Below are 19,684 nucleotides of genomic sequence, written 5' to 3'. Positions count from 1 at the left end.
ACGTTGCATACATATGAATTTGAATTTATTTTATTTGATCAGGGACAATGCACAGAAAAAAAACATTAGTCTAAAAAAGAAGAGATGTCATGTGCCAGGTTATAGCAAAAAATGCTAATTTCCACCCGCAGTCCCTGGACAGGTAGATGTTATAGGCCCTACGTACAAAAGTTCATAAAACATATACAGAATAATACATAAAATAATTACTTCACATACACAAACTCCACTTCAGGAATCTATCACTCACTCACTCACTCACTCACTCACTCACTCACTCACTCACTCACTCACTCACTCACTCGCTCAGAATGTACATCGTTCATATCACTGTCAATTCAGTGTGTACAGGTTTGCTTTAATAATAACCACTGTTTGGTCAGGCGTGTAAATGTACTATAGTTTGTGCATGAGATAATTTTGTTTGGAAGAATATTCCAAAGGTTCGCTGCTTTATAAAATAATGATTGTTGACTATATGTGGTTCTATGTTTTGGAACGCTGCACTCTCCTCTGACTGTCGATCGTGTGGCTCTAGAAATTCTCTCCGAATTTAATGTGACAAATTTTCTCAAAGGGGGAGCAGCAATGTTATGGATTATTTTAAATAAAGCAGAAATTTGATTATATTTAATTAAGTTTTCAAAACTCAAAATGTTATATTTACTTTGTACTTCACAGCGATGGTACTGGCGAGGCTTTTTATCATGGATTTTATGGCCCTTTTATACAATGATTCAAGTAATTTTAACAATGTTTTACACGCCTGAGACCAACTAGACATGCAATACAGAAGATGTGGAACAATCATAGTGTTGAGGTATATATTTGAAGCATCCGTAGGTAATGAATTTCTAATATGTTTGTAGTTCATCAAATTAAATCACAATTTATTACGATTTTTTGTGACTTTTAAAACTAAGGTTCGAATCAAGTATTAGACCTAAATATTTTGTTTCATTTACATTTTTAATTGTTTGTCCATTTACTTGAATTTCTTGAGTTACTTGTAATTTACGTTTATTTAAAAAAAAAAAAAAAAAAAAAAAAAACATTGAGACCGTTTTATTAATGTTTAAGGTCAGACAAGACGTATGTAACCATTGTGCAACTTTTTGCATCTCTTGTGATAATTTGTCAGCAACCTCCAGCTCGTTTTCCCCAGAAGTGAAGATAACCGTATCATCAGCGTACATGATTATGACAACGTCCGAACACACTATAGGGAGGTCATTTATATAGATGCTAAAAAGCAAGGGTCCCAAAATAGACCCTTGCGGCACTCCCATCGAAGTGGCTCTGAACGCAGATTGGATTTTATTCACTTGTACACACTGATGTCGGTCGCTCAAATAAGATCTTATATAAGATCTTGGGTGTCCTCAGAGAGACTATATTGATTTAATTTACTGTAAAGTATCTGATGATTGACAGTATCAAAAGCTTTACGCAGATCAAGGAAGACTGCTCCCACCACCCTTCCCCGATCCACATATGCCTTGATAGTTTCCAGGAAGTAACAACAGGCAGTCTGTTGAGTATTTCCATCTGATACCAAATTGCATTGGATTTAATAGAGCTTGTGATTCAAAGTTGCCACCGTCTTCTCAAGCACTTTTGACGCAGCTGGGAGGATGCTTATTGGATGATAATTGTTCATGTCTTGTTTGTTCCCAGACTGAAATATCGGTTTGACATCGGCTGCTGGAAAAATACCCTCACTAAACGATTGATTGATCATTATTGTCAACAGATCAGAGATGTCCTTATATTGTTTAAGAAAAGAAGTATCAAGTCCATAAATATCTTTTGCTTTGCTGTTGTTTAGCACAGTAATCATTTTTTCAACTTTATATTTAGAGCTAAGATTAAAATTAGATTTGTCACTGATTGTGAGAGGTGGGTGAGCAATTTGAAAATTCTGAGCCATTTTTTGGACATTGTTTAAAAGATAATCATTAAAATTTGTTGCTATTGCAAAAGAGTCATCAATATTTTTTCCCTCTATATTGAGACAAATATTCTCACATTTTGACTTTTCTTTTCCAATCAGTTTATCAATAGTTTTCCATATTATTATACTATTACCTTGTGCATTTCTAATGATTTCAAGAAAAAAAAAACTGGCTTTGACCTTTCTAAGCTCAGCTGTAACTTTATTTCTTTGACTTGTAAAGGCGAATCGATCTGTTGTTAGTCCTGATGTGAGAAATGTTTTAGCGCCATATCTCCTTTTTCATCATATCCATCCATTTCATCATATATATTTTTTATTATTTTTTGTATATTTGATTAATATGTCATTTACAGCCAACATAAGATCATGACAGCCCTGTTCACAATATATATATATATATTTTTTCCAGGATGTCTGCCCACTTTGTTTGTATTAAATCTTTTTCCACCAGTTGTAAATCTTTCTTTGAAATGAATGTGATATACATTTTACTTTTAGTTTGATTTTCGATTGGACACTTTAACAAAGAAAAAGCTTAAACTGATATTTCTCCCTGAAAAAAATGATAAATAATAAAGCCATATTTTACTCACCCTGCTGGAAGCCCTATGTCTTTTTATGATCGTTTTGATCTTTCTTCTTGAAGCCTTTATGATCTTTTTCAGACCTCAAAAGCAGAAAAAAGTCCTACATGCAATCCTTCCTATAATGGCAGTGAATAATGACCAGGCTAAAACTTTACGAAAAGGATACAAAAGTAGCTATAATGCAATGATACAGTGAGACGCACTCCATATATGGAAAGTGTTCAGGGGGCATAGATTTTGCAAGAAATAAATATTATTTCTTTTTTATTATTACACTGAGCTCGGATTATGAGATCATTGCATTTAGGTTTCAAAATATGACGGCGATCGTGCATTTATGATAATTCCAAGAGTATGTGAAGGCAGCATTACTATAACTTGCACTGTTGTCATATCATCCAGGATAAGCGCATCCGCACACACACACACACACACCATTTGTCGGAGGGGGAGTTTCAGTCCCCGTAGGATGAAGACTCGGCTGTACTGCCTCCCTCTGGGAGAGTGGCAATGGTCGAATCGGACCCTGAGTTAAACGCTATGCTTTCCCAGGCCTCCAAAAAGGTCGGGCTTGAGTGGAACCCTACACCAAGTCCCAGACCTTCTAGGTTGGATGACTGGTTTCTCGTGGCGTGTCGCGTTGGTTCTTAGCATTCCGCCCCGGTGCCATTCTTCCCGGAGGTGCATGTCTAACTAGGTCGTGGGCGACGCCTTTCAGTGCCAGAAGCAGACCTGGCTGCTCCTCCTTCCTCACTAACCTCGACGGCGGGCAAGCCAAGGGATACGTGGGGATCCCGCCAGTTGAGTGGGCCATTGCGATGCAGCTGTGTCTGACGACCACTTCCAATTGCCGTGGTGACCCGCCTCTCCTGTCCAAGGCCTGTAAGTTTACTTCCAACCTTGTTGCAAAGGCTTACAGGTCTTGTGGACAGGCTGCGTCTGGCCTGCATGCCATGAGTTTGCTCCAGGTGCACCAGGCCCAGGCACTCATGACATGCACAAGGGTAGGCCTGACCCAGAGCATCTCCGGGAGCTCCAGACAGCGACGGACCTCGAAAATCGAGGAAAGGAGATCTCCATTCCATCGGCCAGGAGATGTCGACCTTGGTGGTCCTGGAACAACATCTCGGACTCAACCTGGCCGACATGAGGGAGACCGATAAGTATCGGTTCCTGGACTACCCCATTTCTCTGGCCGGGTTGTTCGGAGACACGTCGAGATCACGTCGACACGTTTTGCCCCACAATGCTCGGCCGCCCAGAAGCAGACGGAGGCTCTCAAGCACATCCGCATGCCCGTCGCCAAGGACGTCAACCTGCAGCAACCCCCGCTCCCGCCCCAGCCCAGCAGCAACCGACATCTCGCCGTGGCCGGCTCCAGTGAAGGACACCCAGCCTGCTCAGCCTGCTGCCAAGCCAGGTGGCAAGTGCCTTGGTAAGAGACCCTGAGAAGGGCTACCCAGAGATGGAGGAGACTGCTCTTCCTTTGTTCTTTTGTTTTTGTTCCGCCACTGGCCCCTGTGCCATTGGTACCCAACTTATCAAAGACAGAGCAGTTTCAAATATATCTGGGTGCCAAGAGAGCGCGTCGGTTGATGAAAGACGCTCAGATGCCTCGTCATCCTCAGACACCTCTCTGTTTGCCAGCAGGGGGTGTCGACTGTCAGGATGCACTCGGAAGACAGCAGAAGGGAAATGCTGTCTCCAAGAGGATGGCCCACTATAGTGGATGCCATCATCTTGGCGTATGAATCCCAAGTTGTGCCCTGCCCGTTAGTGTCGGTGTTGTGCCACTCCCTTCCCCATGGAACGGATATGTGTGCTTATCTGCTTCAGTTACGGAGGACAGCAGAAGGGAAAGGCTGTCTCCAAGCAGAGGATAGCTCACTGGTTAGTGGATGCCATCATCTTGGCGTATGAATCCCAAGATGTGCCCTTCTCGTTAGTGTCGGTGTTGTGCCACTCCCTTCCCCATGGAACGGATACGTGCGCTTTTCTGCTTCAGTTGAGCTCCCCTTAAGAAGGTGAACCCTGTTGAGCCCTCCACAACCCACGGCAGTCGGACGTGGCGGAGCGTCCAACGTCAGGATTACCACTTTTAGGCATTAGTGGAACTTGTGGTAGGCTGGGCATATGTTGCGACCCCTACGGCGGTCCCAAATGTGTATTCTCCACGGTAGTGCTCCCTATTGTTAGCCCGTGTTTTTCCCTCGGTAGAACCCGCTCTGCTGTCTCAGACTAGTGTTGCTCCCCCGCCTACAATGGCCGAGACTTCCCTATGTTGTACTGCCCACGGTCAGTCTATACGTGTATTCTCCACATGGTAACTCCCTCTTGGCATGATGTGGCTTCTGCAGCGGCCCCTCTGGGCACGCTTTCTCAACGTTATCCAATAGCCTGTTGAGTGGGTCTTGCAGAACAGCAGTGTGACTCTCCTTGCGTGAGTTTCCCGCCCGGGACAGACGGGGTCTGAGGGGCTCTTCGATGGGTGCTGGAAGTGGTAGTAATTGTGGCATTTTCCAAGGGATCCCAATTTGTTGGTGACATCTGACATTACGTATGGTAACTCTCGTTCCCTGAAGGAGGAAACGGAAACATACGTCCCGTCGACATATTTGTTGTACCATCACAGCAGGACGAGTCGCTAGTTCGGCTCCTCAGTGAAAATCAATAGTGTGTGGCGATCGCTTCCGCTTTATCCCACGGGGCGGGGTGCAATATGCAAAGCATGCACGCCAATGGCCATTGGCCTGTTCTCTTTATCTCGAAGCTGATAGGCGCTCAGATGTACGTCTCGGTTCCCTCCTTAAGGGAACGAGGGTTGCATACATAACCGAGATGTTTTACCAGCTCCTCCATTTTGCTTTCAGCTGTGTTTACTCAAGATGACGAATTCGATGATGCGTTGCAGTCAGTTGCAGCTCGTGGCTCTAAATTTCACAAAATGCGTGATGCACTGTAGACAGAGGCGCCGAGCCGATCTCACTCGCCCACCATTTACGTTGTTTGGAATGCAGTGGGAAAACCTCAGCATATAAAAAAGAAACTCATTGAAAGAAGGCTGCTTTCAGTTTCAAATGTTCACATGTGCTTTGTGCGGCAGTGTGCATTAAAATATTACTTCACTTCAGCATTAAAATGTCCTGATAATTTATTCACCCTCATGTCATTCAATATGTAAGGGATAATGTACACCCAGCCGGGTGTTATCGCAGAATAAACCCCGACAGAGTGATCAGGACCCCGACGCGAAGCGGAGTAATTTATCCTGCTTATTACATGGCTACTAGTCTCAAATAAATAATTATTAGACACAAAATATTGTCTTTAGATTAAATATTTTATTAGCTCTTACGTAAAGCTTCCGCAAAGAAAAACAGTTCCAACCTGCTTTAAGCTTTTATCTATTGCTGAAGATTTGCCATATGCCCTTGCTAAATGTTGAAATTGAATGTTGAAAGGGTTAGTTCACCCAAAAATGAAACCAAGCCTATGATTTACTCACCCTCAAGTTATCATAGGTGTATATGACATTCTTCTTTCAGACAAATACAATCGGAGTTATATTTAAAAAGTCCAGGCTAACGTTAATCCAAGCAGTAGTTGTAGTGTTGTTTGAAGTCCATAAAAAATGCAGCTGTCTGTCAAATAACGTGCTCCACACGACTCCGATGGGTTAATAGAGCCTTCTGATTCGAATCGATGCGTTTGTGTAAGAAAAATATCTATATTAAAAACGTTATAAAGGAAACCTGCCTTGAAGTCTTCCATTGTAACCCACGGCTGTTTAAGCCGCAAGGTGGCGTCAGCGTTAAGCATAGAAGTAGTACCCGTCAAGATATCTCGTATTACCCATATGAGCTGAGCGGTTGTTATCTGGAAATAACATACCGCTGGAATGCGCGATTGACCAATCAGAATCAAGTATTTCACAGAGCCGTGTAATAAATATATAACACACACACACACACACACACACACACACACACACACACACACACACACACACACACACACACACACACACACTTCAATCTGCATTGTTTAAATTTTTGACCTTTTATAAAAATAAAAAAAAATCACAAAAATCTAACCTTTCATTGAAGTCAAGGAATTGAAAATGGGGGTAAATCACATTATGAAATAATGCTTTTCTCAGACCGGCCCGTCTGGCACCAACAACCACGCTACGCTCAAGATATTTTAAATCACCTTTCCCATTCTGACATTCAGTTTGGAGTTCAGATGATTGTCTTGACCAGCACCACACCCCTAAATGCATTGAAGCAACTGCCATATAATTGGTTGATTAGACAATTGCATTAATGTATATGCAATTTTACATTAATGCAATGTATATATACATACAGACCCTTAAATGCTTCACTCTTTGTTATATTGCAGCTATTTGCTAAAATCATTAAGTTCTTTTTTTTCTCTCATTAAAGGTGACCTAGAATGAGTTGAAACAATATGTTAAATTGTTGTCTGATATCTACATAGAGCAGGGGTCTTCAACTAAAATAGCTTGGGGTCCAGAAAAAAAACCTTCTCACCGGCCGAGGTCCGGACAGTTATATACCTAAAAACATGAATCGATGTCTTTTTGCCAGACTAAAGAAATTAGTGTAGATTAAAATGTCTTTATTGAACAAAATATAATATGTTCGCATATAGATAAAGTATGTCTTTTCATTTTTTTAAAGGAAACATAGGTAATCCTTCAAAAAATGTATTTAATTTTGAGGTTATTCTGTTTGCATTGGTACAAAATATCTAATTCAACCAGTAGCCATGTCTGACAAAAATATGATGAATGAAAAAATGCCTTCATCTCTAAATCTGCACTGAAAATACATTCATTTCAACATTACTAGCAACTAAAGTGCTTTTTCTGCTGAACTGAGATAAACAGTAACAATCAATGAACACAAACCCTCCTGGTTAAAAAACAAAACAGAAATCTCATAACATAATTTTATGTTCATTCACATGTATAGCCCACATTTAGTTAGGTAGAGACTATCTTCAGCACTGCTCTCTCTGTGCTTCAAATTGCACTGGTAAAAAATCATTTGCAATATCATCCAGAAACACAAACAGGCAAAAATAAGGTGCCACCAGTGTTGGAAAAATGAAAAAGTCCACAAAATATTTTATCTCTTTATTTCAACTGTTCCTTTAAATCCAGAAAAACATAAATAGCTTCTCAAAAGGCTGAGCTGAGTTGAACTTAAAGATGGAATGGAAGCATAAACATTCCTTGTTCCAAAAAAAAAAAATAATAATAATAATAATAAAAAAGTGAATATAGCTACATTGTCTGAACTTCAGTGCATGTGAGAAATTGGCTCATTTATTTTCTGCGCCCTTACCTCAGACTGCTGAGGATAAAGGGGTCTTTAAAATGTGTATGGCTGAATCAGAAATCGCCCCTATACCCTAAATAGGGCATTATTTGAGGGGACAGCCATTTGTAGTGGCGTCCAAAACCACAGTGGACATGTTTGAGTGTACTCACATGTTGCACCGCAATAGGGTGTACAGCCGATGTACACACAACAGCTGTCCGACTTCACGCACTCGTTTTCATTCACTCCTTCAAGTGAACTGTAGGCTAATAGTGGACAAACGTAGGGAATAGTGAATGAGGGTTAAGGGGGCAATTTCTGATTCAGCCTCTGTTTTGCGCGCCGTTTTCTTCAGTCTCTTCAATGCGCGTCTAAACATGTAGTGAGCATAGTAACGTAGCCGCACACCGGACTGAAGCTCATGGGCGCGTCTCAGGATCTCACACCGGACGCAAGCTCAGTTGTGAATCGACTTCTGACAGAAGAGCTGCACGATGTATTACATTTATATTATATTTCCCTCCAATCCTCCATGTACATACTGATTTCACCCTGTGCTACAAGAGATACACTCATCATGAAGTTCTTCTGTCAGTAGTCGATTCAAAACTGAGCTCGCTCGTAATGTGTGCGTCCGCTGTGAGATCCTGTCAACGCAACCGTGGCAACATAGGAAAAACGGTTCTACTGAGCTGCTTGATATAAATGTGATTATTTATTTATTTATTTTAAATCGCATTTGGCATTTAGTTATTTCAGTGTGTCAAACGGCTTCGCGGTCCGGATGGATGCATCTCGCGGTCCGGATCCGGACCGGAGTCCGCCAGTTGGCGACCCCTGACATAGAGGGTATGTAGTATGTATTTAAGGGCCAAATTGTCCAGATACAGTTTCACAGGTCCATTTACAACCCAATAAATTGTCCATAGGATGTAATGCTCTGTTTTTGCCTTATTTGGAAGAGTCATTAATATTAATGTTGAGCTCTGTTTTCAGAGCTGAGTTGTTTTCAGATCATCCGCGTGCGAGAGAGGGCTTGCGTGCATATGGTTGCCAGATTGTACATGTTTAGGTAAAACACCGGATAGTATACGTGTTCTTTTCAATACAAGTATGCAAAAACATTATACTTAAGTTCTCCAAAAATAAAAAAAGACTATCGTTTTATCTTATATGGTGGAAAAGGTGATGTTGGCTAGAAGGATCGAGGGAACGATCTGTAAGCAACGTATCTACGGTTGTATTTTGTAATACAAAATAATATTAACCTTTGTCATTAGACATACTATTTAGTTTTGTATGGTATGGTAGTTTTTGGTGTTTCCTATTGTTACTGTACTAGCATCTTGCGTTATCTAGACAATGCTGTCTCTCTAAGAAACTTTCAATTTAATCAGAAGTTGTTTAAACAGTCAATAAGTGGATAAAATCGCTACTTACTGCTTGCAGGAATACAGTTGTAATTGCCACTTTCTTCAGTTTAAGACACTGAGCGAAGCTAGTATTCAATATTCAGACACTGAGCGAAGCTAGTATTCAATATTCAGACCCTTTGCTCAGTAGTGGTAGAAGCACCCTTTTGATCTAATACAGCCATTAGTCTTTTTGGGAAAGATGCAACAAGTTTTCCACACCTGGATTTGGGGATCCTCTCCCATTCTTCCTTGCAGATACTCTCCAGGTCTGTCAGGTTGGATGGTAAACGTTGGTGGCCAGCCATTTTCAGGTCTCTCCAGAGATGGTCAGTTGGTTTAAGTCAGGGCTCTGGCTGGGCCATATAAGAACAGTCACAGAGTTGTTGTGAAGCCACTACTACGTTGTTTTAGCTGTGTGCTTAGGGCGATTGTCTTGTAGGAAGGTGAACTTTCAGCCCAGTCTAAGGTCTTGAGAAGGTTTCCGTCCAGGATATCCCAGTACTTGGTTGTTTTCATCTTTCCCTCGATTGCATCCAGTCGTCATGTCCCTGCAGCTGAAAAACAGCCCCACAGCATGATGCTGCCACCACCATGCTTCACTGTTGGGATTGAATTGGACAGGTGATCTTTTTCTCCACACATACTGTTTAGAATTAAGGCCAAAAAGGTATATATTGGTCTCATCAGACCAGAGAATCTTATTTCTCACCATCTTGGAGTTCTTCAGGTGTTTTTAGCAAACTTTCATGAGTCTTGCAGTGAGAAGAGGCTTCTGTCGGGCCACTCTGCCATAAAGCCCTGACTGGTGGAGGGCTGCAGTGATGGTTGACTATCTACAACTTTCTCCCAATCTCCCGACTGCATCTCTGGAGCTCAGCCCTAGTGATCTTTGGGTTCTTCTTTACCTCTCTCACCAAGTCCCGATAGCTCAGTTTACCTGGACGGCCAGCTCTAAGAAGGGATCTGGTCGTCCCAAACGTACACTGTGAGCTGTAAGGTCTTATATAGGCAGGTGTGTGGCTTTCCTAATCATGTCCAATCTGTATAATCAAACACAACTGGACTTAAATGAAGAAGTGTAGAACCTTCTCAAGGATGATCAGAAGAAATGGACAACCCCTGAGTTTAATATATGAGTTTCAAAGCACAGGGTCTGAATACTTGTGATATTTCTTTTTTTCTTTTTTAATACATCTGCAAAAAGGTCAACAATTCAGTTTTTTTCTGTCAATATGGGGTGCTGTTTGTACAAAGAAAAAAAAATGAACTTAAAAGATTTTAGCAAATGGCTGCAATATAACAAAGAGTGAAAAATGCAAGTGGGTCTGATTACTTTCCATACCCACTGTATAATTCTATAGGGAGTATGTGGTTTTGAAGAAAAGCATGAAGGTGCATGATTGTCCAAACCCTGACACTGAACCGAAAAGCCAAAGTACTGGTCTGAACACCACGCTTCATACACAAAATATATTATGCACACATGAGAGTGTATGACCCAAGCAAATTTAAAACTGCATGCTCACACAACGACAGGATGATGAAGTGTAAGAGCTCTGTCACCAAACCAAGAATAAACCAGACCGAAGTGATAAAACCCTGAGAGTGCTAAATGTGACTGAGGAGGCAAAGACAATATTCAGAAGTTGAAAGTCCATTAGAGAGGACTTTAAGCATTTTAAACTAGTGGTCACAGACATTTTGACCTAACTTTAACTAAAATTGTATTAACTTGTGTCTAGTGATTTTTAATTTAAAATCTAATGATTCAGAGCGGCATTTAATCACTACATTGTAATTACTTTTTTTTTTGGGGGGGGGGGGGGTATACAGAAATATTTCTTATTTGTTTCTCCTTGTGTGTCAGTATGTTTGATGTTGGTGGTCAGAGAGATGAAAGGAGGAAATGGATTCAGTGCTTTAATGGTAAGCTTGTAGGTTCCTCAAGTTTTTTGGTATAATGCATTTTTCTGTAAATTAATTCCAGAAACCTGTCTTATAGTTAATGAATCTAAAATTGACTAATAGCATTTGTTAAAAGGCAAAGTTTACCCAAACATGAATATTTCTGTCATCACTTACCTTCCACTCACCACTTGCACACCCTCATGTCATTCCAAACCTATAAGACTTTTGGTCAGTGGCATAGCACAAATCCCCCCAATGATTGAAATATATTTATACACATACAGTATGTTATTCGTGTGGTAAATAGTGTGTGATAACTAGTGTCATAACTATAGAGTTATGTGCATGCATTGTGAACTTAAAGGGATGATGAATTGAGAAATCAACTTTCCCTTGAACTTTTGCTATATAAAAGGTCATGGTAATATATGAATATCCTGTAAGTTTCAGAGCTGAAAACTTCCTTGTTAGTCAAAGAAAGCTTTTATCGACACCAGTCCCAGACAACGATCGTGTGCGCATCTTGACGTCATCGTGTGGTGAAACACAACCTCTACAGAATAATAAGCATGTCTAGTTCAGTAGCCCCGCCCTGTTCGGATCGAGCTGTTTGGATCATGCTAACCAGCAGCAATAAACATGCCGATATAGCAAGATATTGTGCTGTTCTTGGTTGTGGAAGAACACAGTCGCTGCATAAGCTTCCTTCGGATCCTAATATTATGAATGTGTGATACTTCATTTATTTTTAATGAAGTTCCAGCTCACATGGGGAAGACATTGAATACATAATCACTGCGGAATCATCTGTAAACAAATCTCCAGGTAGCGCTGGATTTGCAGACATAATGCTGTGCCTTCTATATTGGATCTGACAAGAATGGTGCAACACACTACACTAATAGTAGTTCCAGGGCTATGTGTTTTCCAGACGGGCTACCTGTCGGCAGGCCGGTGAATCTTAAATAGTGAAATAATATTCCTTTTTTGATCTGGGCACGCGCACATGTATGTGTGTGTGTGTGTGTGTGTGTGTGCGTGTGTGTGTGTGTGTGTGTGTGTGTGTGTGTGTGTGTGTGTGTGTGTGTGTGTGTGTGTGTGTGTGTGTGTGTGTGTGTGTGTGTGTGTGTGTGTGTGTGTGTGTGTGTGTGTGTGTGAGCGCGTGCGTGCGTGAGGTTCGCGCTTATATCCACCGATCGGGCAGGCTAAGTAATACAAAAATAATATTCCAATCAACCATGGGTAGATGAGAAATAAATAACTGTTTGTTTGATCATTTCGGTTGCCGTTTTAAAAACAATCCCTCCCTCGTGTGAACTGAACAAACAGAGGAGCTGAAGCTCATTAAATATGCAGTTCTTATCCAGTCCTATTTGATTCATATTTTATGTTTAGAAGATTAACCAAAGTCTTATGGGTTGGAACAATACGTGGAAGAGTAAATTATGACAGAAGTTACATTTTTGGGTGAATTATCCATTTAAGTGTGTGCTTGGCTAATATATATTTCTTCCTGTCTATAATCGCAGATGTGACCGCCATCATCTTCGTGGCCGCCAGTAGCAGTTATAACATGGTCATAAGGGAAGACAACAGCACCAACCGGTTGCGCGAGTCTCTTGATCTGTTCCGCAGCATCTGGACTAACAGGTTTCACAGTTCTGCTGTTTCTTGGGAGTTCTCAGTTTCCGTCCCAAGTGCTGCAGAAGTTATCCTGAAGTGCATCTATATGTTTGTAATGGTTACCGATTATTTTTTATAAGAGGCAGGGCTGGGCGATGATTTTTGATTACCACAAGTCCTAAATTTTATTTTTAAGTCAAAGAGAGGAGACAGATGGCAACTTTAAATATAAAAGTTTATCAAGAAAAATTGTGAATTAAAGCTATGTCTGAACATCTCTAAATGGAAATGTAATCAGGTTTATAAATATGAAGAAGTTCTCAAACTGTCTCACTCTGTGTTTTCAAACAGGTTTTTAAGGACCATTTCAGTGATCTTGTTCCTCAACAAACAGGACATGCTGGCAGAAAAGATCCTAGCAGGAAAATCCAAACTTGAAGATTATTTCCCAGAGTATGCTCGCTACACACTTCCTCCTGAAGGTAATCTCCTGTATATGATCATAGCATACATATAAAAAGGCATATCTTACTAGCGATAAAATGGTGTGAAAATGTGTTGGAACTTGATAATATTCAAAAAGTATTTTACACACCTTCAAATAATTTTACCAAGTAGTATATGAAACAAACAAATAAAATTAGCAGCACTGCTGTGGCCATGACAGGTAAAAGTTTCCCAAGTGCAGGCTTTAATAAACAGGTACAATAAGTTATTTCTGTTAAATGCTGTTAATAATTGAAATCACCAAAACAAACACGCCCCTAACCAAAAGGATCACACCCCTATCTTTATGCATCCACCCCCACATTCACGTACACGCTATGCAAAAGGCGAGCTATGGTGTGGGTTTCTATGGTGGAATCTGCTGCTGCCCAAGGGTATGGTTATCAGTAGGTGAAAGCAATTTGTGTCACTATGATAATTCAGGTCGTATGTCTAATCATTGTTTGGCTTCACTACTCCTTCGAATTGTGGCAAAGTCATCCATTCCTTCCCAAATAACAAACTGTTTTTTTTTTTTTTTTTGTGAACAGCTCCCTACATAACACGATCGTCAAAGTAAATAATATATTACAAATATATGTCAATATAACCCTGTAGCCCAGGACTGGTTTCCCACTGTAGCTAAAGCAGTTGAGCTTCAGATGAGACATTAAAACAATGTCCTGATTCTCTGTGGTCATGAAAAATCCCACGATGTTCTTTGGAAAATGGGTAGGGGTGTAACCCCGGCATTCTGGCCCTTCCCATTGGCCTCTGTCCATTATGGCCTCCTAATCATCCATATATACTGATTGACTTCATCACTGTCTCCTCTCCACCAACAAGCTGGTGTGTGGTGGCCGTTGTGGGCTGCCTTTGTATTATCCAGGTGGATGCTGCACATTGGTGGTGGTTGAGGAGATTCCATGTAAAGCACTTTGAGTGCCTAGAAAAGCAATATATAAATGTAATAAATCCTTATTATTATTAAATCTGACAAGATTAAGGGGTTATAGTGATCACTAAAGGGAGAACCAAAAGAAGAAAAAAACATAGGACAAACTTGGGCAGTGTACGACCCTCTGGCCATCCGGCCTGCGTGAGGTAAAGCTGGGCATACACTGTGCGATTTCTATGGGATTTCAGCAAGGTTACCTACTCACACTGTACGAGTAGATCGCATGCGATGTAAAGCCAGAGCTCACGATTGATGTGCTCTCACTGTGCGGTCCGACCGTCGAGCGCGTCTTGACTGCGCACACAGTACGGGTGAAAAATGCGCAATAAAACCCCTGTGGCGACGATAGACCATGGTGTATTAAAGAGAGGTAGCCTATCAAAAGCATCAGCTATTGATATCAAGAGTATTTAGAATTTATGTATAAAATTATTATTATTATTAGAGTAGGCCTACTTTTATTATTAAATCGATATTACATTAATTTGCCCCCTCCCCCCAACAATAATGCATAATCGACACATTGCATACTAAAATAATAGATTACTCCTCACTATTTAAAAACATTTAGCCCGATTAAACAAGGAATTATAGGTCTAATTATATGATTATAATGTCAGAACACTGCAATAATAATGTCCGTCTCAATGAAAAGGCAGATTTATCTAAAAACAACTTGTTTAATACAAAATGGGCCTACTTCTCTTCTATTTTTTTTCTCACAATATGGACCAAAATAGAAATATTAAGAAAATAAATAAGAAAGAAAATAAGGCAATAGGCTATGTGTTATCAGTATGTTGAATTACATTTATCTCTCGTTGTCTGAGAATATGCTCCGAAAGCTTGTCAGATTTTACTTTCACTTTCTGTAGTGAATAATTGACTGCGTTTAAACTGCGCATTGCGTGATATCCACTGACTCGCGTTCATGAAGAAAAAGAACACATTGCAACATGACATTGTGTCAAGATGGAGAAGGTTAAATATTAATTAATATTAAAAAATAAAAATAAAATGTGAAAGTAAAACAAGTAGCCTAGCTAAATTAATGATCAACTAGCTAAATGAATAATATGCACTGGATATATACAACACAAACTGGAGGCACAACAGTTTACTTAATTTCTGCTATTTGATAGCTGCCTACATAATTAAAGATCTCCCCCTTTTCGTTTTTTCCTTAATGCTTTAAAAAAATGAAATGGTTGAACTTCTGCTTTCGCGCAGGCGCAGTGAGGGGAAATAGGGCAGTCAGTTCGTGGCTTTGCTTCAACTGTGCGATAACCTCACGAGGGGCGAGCAGAATTTCTGACACGCCAGAAATTCATCCGACCATCCGATTCCCGATCGTGAGAGGTTTGTCGCCTCTCGTTTCCCCCTGTACACAGCACGAACACCTCGCGACAAACGACGCACGATAAACCTGAAAATCGGCCCGACCCAAAAAAGAGTCGCACGAGTCAGAATTCGGCTCAAAATCGGACGAAAATCGCACAGTGTATGCCCGGCTTAATTCAGGATTTGACAGTAAGGACTGGCCACTGGCCCCTGGCCAATGTGAGCGATGTTTGGGATGGAGCTGTCATTTTTTTTTATTCGACCAGTGCTGCATTGTAGGTGCGTGATATACATAATACATACTTTTATATATATATATATATATATATATATATATATATAATTTAATATAGTTAACCAAAATCAAACAAATAGTGGTTTCTCTCCATATATCAGTATGATATACATTTTATACAACCGTTCAAAAAACAAGAAAATATTACAGTTTTTCTCAATTAAACACTAAAACCCATTGGCTGAATAAAGTTTTTAGTTTCTTGAACTCATTTAGCTAATTATGCAGTCTGTTGTCAATACCTTAAACCATTTCACATCATAAAACACAATCTCACTTAGACTTTTCAGCAAAACTCTAAACAAATTCTCATTCTGCACTCTTAATACACGTCATCCATACTGGTAAACTCAAGTGGCAACAATCAATGGGGTTAAAATGCAAATCATATTCATGTGGCTTATAAATTGCACAATAAATACAATTTGTGCATATTATATGCACATATCCACATTCCACAACACTAAACCTACCCAAGAGTGTTATGTGCATGCACCCCACACCACTAAACCTACTAGATGGGGGTGACTGACGATACGGATCATATGCATGTAAAAACTAATTTTGCTGTATAAATCTCATGATAAATACAATTTGTGCTATATATACTCATTTCATGAGAACATGCTGGTAAAAATAGGTGTACAAGCAGGAGGAACAAAAAAAATTGCATAGAGCAAACCAGAGTAATCATTTCTGATCAATTTTGAGCTCATATGATAGAACATGTTTCCTTTCATCAAAAGACAATGACAGAAAAGATCTGTTTTGAACAATGTGTTTTCTATTATTATTATTATTTTATTTTTTTGATAGTATATATAATTTTGATCACTTTGTTTATGATTTGAGCGCAGTGTTTGATTTTGAATACAGGTAAAACTGTTTTGAGGTGAAAGGTTCATTTTGCCAGAGGAGGCAGAGCTTTTGTAAATATTGCTTGAAGAGGTTTTGTGTTTAAAGGGGTCATATAATGGTACATGCACTTTTACAAGCTGATTGTATGGAAATGTGTGTTGGCAGAGGCTGTACACAATCATCCTATAATGATAAAAATCCCTCAAGTGTTTTTTTTTTTTTAAATCTCCTTATATGTTTTCCCCGTCTCAAATCGAGCCGTTCGATGTGTGACGTCACACGATTGGACACCCCTCCCACGACTGTTGATTGACAAGCAGCGTTTCATCTCAAACCCGCCCTGAGCGAGCTCAAGCTGTCATCGTTACCAAAGACATCATATAGGTTTCAAATCTATATGATATCTATGGTCGTTACAGTCCGCCATTGTATAAGTAGAGACGCTGGACAATTGTTGTGTTCTGTTCTTGGGTGTAATAATGAACACAGCAGTCATTCTGAGGTTCCTAAATCCGAACATTTAATTCAGCTGCTCCTGAATAAAGATCTGTACCAGCTCTTCGTGTTTATGCTACCCCTCCACAAGAAGTTGAAACGCTTCACGATGAACTGCAGCTAAAGTTTACAGGGTAACTTTAAATTACAGCATGCTTTCAATGTATGATGTTCTTAATATAATTCATAATCCCACGTTTACAAAACTGTGTATGCTGGTTTTAAAGTTAACGTGGATGTGGTAAATTAACGCTAAGCTTAATTATGTAGATGATTTATAATGGTGTCTGTTACTGTCTAAAAATCAATCGTGATGTAACAGTTATTACAGTGCATAGATAACGTTACGCATCACTGACAAACCGACTTAAACAGAAAAAAAGTTTTTATTGGCATTAGGTGTAACAACATCAATCTGTCAATGAACTAACTTATACATTAGTAAACACATAACGTTAGCATTCACGCTAACATTACCTTGCCAGTAACTTACATAAAGATAGATCAAAGTGGACTGAGTCCTTCGTTCGAAAAATATGTCATATACAGGAAAGGATGCATTTGAGTAGCCTTCGCGTTCTCAAATCACCCACAATCCTATGCGCGCAGCTTTGCTATCTTCAGACGTTCCCGGAATCAGAGCATGAACGGGGCAAATATGCTTGTATCGGGGTTTGTAGATGGGAAGGAAGGAGGCGGGAACCGGCGAATGTTCAACAACTTTATAATAAATAATAAACAAAATGAAAGTAACGCGGGAAGCCCCTCACGGGCGACTGCCCGCACACACATAATAAAACATAAACAAACCATAACATAAAGTCCAGGCCTAGTCCTTCCACGCTCCTCCAATTATACTCCCGTCACTGCCGTGAGCCGAGACCGGTGTGGCGATCAGCTGCCGCTCATTATCACTCCACCGGCCCACTCTCACGGTCCCTCACCTCGCTGCTTGCCACAATGCTTTTAGCAAACATTTGTTATAATCGTATTAAATATAAGTAAAGTTTAACGTTTAAATGCCGGTACAAATTACTACTGTATTGATATCAAAAAAATACACAACGTTATTGATGGCCAACGGACCTTTTCACTAACGTAATGACGTGCACTTGCTAGCCTGTTCCATTTACGTGTTCTCCGAATGCTAAAGAGGAGCCTCGCCTAGCCTCTGAAGGAAGTGCCTTGGAAGGATCAGTCCTTCCAAGGAAGCATCCTTGACATTGAGAAACACCTAGAGACTCATGTAGAAGTTCTTTCGCCTCTGTTGTTAATGGCAACACTCATCGCGCCACCCCACGGAACAGAGGGGCGGTTCATTCTTCATTTAAAGCAGTATGCACCGAAATGGCTTGTTGAAAACAGAGCTGTTTTTAATCAGGTAAAATTAGTGTTTTCTTACAATAATAAGGAGAATTTTTAATTATAGTATATTGCAAAGTTTTCATTTAGACACTAAAGAATCATATTAACTTGTATAAAAATGTCATTATATGACCGCTTTAATGTTTTCAGAAAATTATGCAAGGTTTCAAAAATAGTGTTTAGCTAATTGTCCTTACAACATGGCCCCTGTACTCATTTTTAGACTGACTACACAACATTGTCATAGCAGAAGACCAAATGGATGCAGAGCTCAACAATCAAATCCAGGGGCCTGTTCTTCGTACGTGGCTAACTCAGTTAGCTGGATTTGATTGTTGACGATTTGGCTTGATATCGGATTGTTTGGTTCTTCGAAGCTCATCCTGGACTTGCTGTCATAGCAACAGGTCCGTTAGCTTAAACCTGCTCTGGATCAGGCTTATTTTATGTACACAGGATTAGATTGCATCTTGAGGTGATACTTAAAATCTGTCCCAGCCACTGCTACTTTATTACAAGAGTTCATTACTGAACCAGGGGCAATAATCATTTAAAATAATAATAAATATAAAAGTTTATTTGAAAATAATATTTTAATGTTGTGTAAAATTTGTGTATAATACTATAGACACAGTCACTTGATTGAGAGATTTATTTGTGAATTGTGATGGAATGATTACTTTATAGATGTATTGCATTTACATTTACATTTAATCATTTAGCAGACGCTTTTATCCAAAGCGACTTACAAAAAGGGGAGAGCAATAGAAGCAACAAAACAGACAAGGCCAACAACCTGTAAGAGCTGTAAGAAATCTCAATTAATTAGCACAGTACACCATTTTTTTTTTTTCTACAACAAAAACTCACGTACGCAAAATACAAAACACTGGATTTTGATAGCTATGATAACAACCCATTAGGACTAAGGCTGTTGCCCCAGCTGTTGTCATTAATGCAGATTCAGTGGCCCAATGGGTTGGTTTTGTATGGCATTCTAGCTAAACACGCAGCAATAGCCATCTACAACAAAAACTCACGTACG

General features: G+C 39.9%; 1 protein-coding gene across 1 annotated transcript in view; it reads left to right on the top strand.

Moving 5' to 3' along the window:
• Positions 1 to 19,684, top strand: part of gnal (guanine nucleotide binding protein (G protein), alpha activating activity polypeptide, olfactory type) — a 60,390-nt gene that overhangs the window by 13,794 nt on the left and 26,912 nt on the right. The window contains exons 3-5 of the mRNA XM_067434317.1: positions 11,178 to 11,236; positions 12,748 to 12,868; positions 13,193 to 13,323. Coding sequence (XP_067290418.1) covers positions 11,179 to 11,236; positions 12,748 to 12,868; positions 13,193 to 13,323 — 310 coding nt within the window. The 5' untranslated portion in view covers position 11,178. The remainder of the gene's footprint in view (positions 1 to 11,177; positions 11,237 to 12,747; positions 12,869 to 13,192; positions 13,324 to 19,684) is intronic.

The sequence above is a fragment of the Pseudorasbora parva genome, chromosome 24 (assembly GCF_024679245.1).
Source record: "Pseudorasbora parva isolate DD20220531a chromosome 24, ASM2467924v1, whole genome shotgun sequence".
Classification (NCBI taxonomy): Eukaryota; Metazoa; Chordata; class Actinopteri; order Cypriniformes; family Gobionidae; genus Pseudorasbora; species Pseudorasbora parva.
Note: the sequence above shows the minus strand (reverse complement) of the source record. Positions and strands in the feature narration are given on the sequence as shown.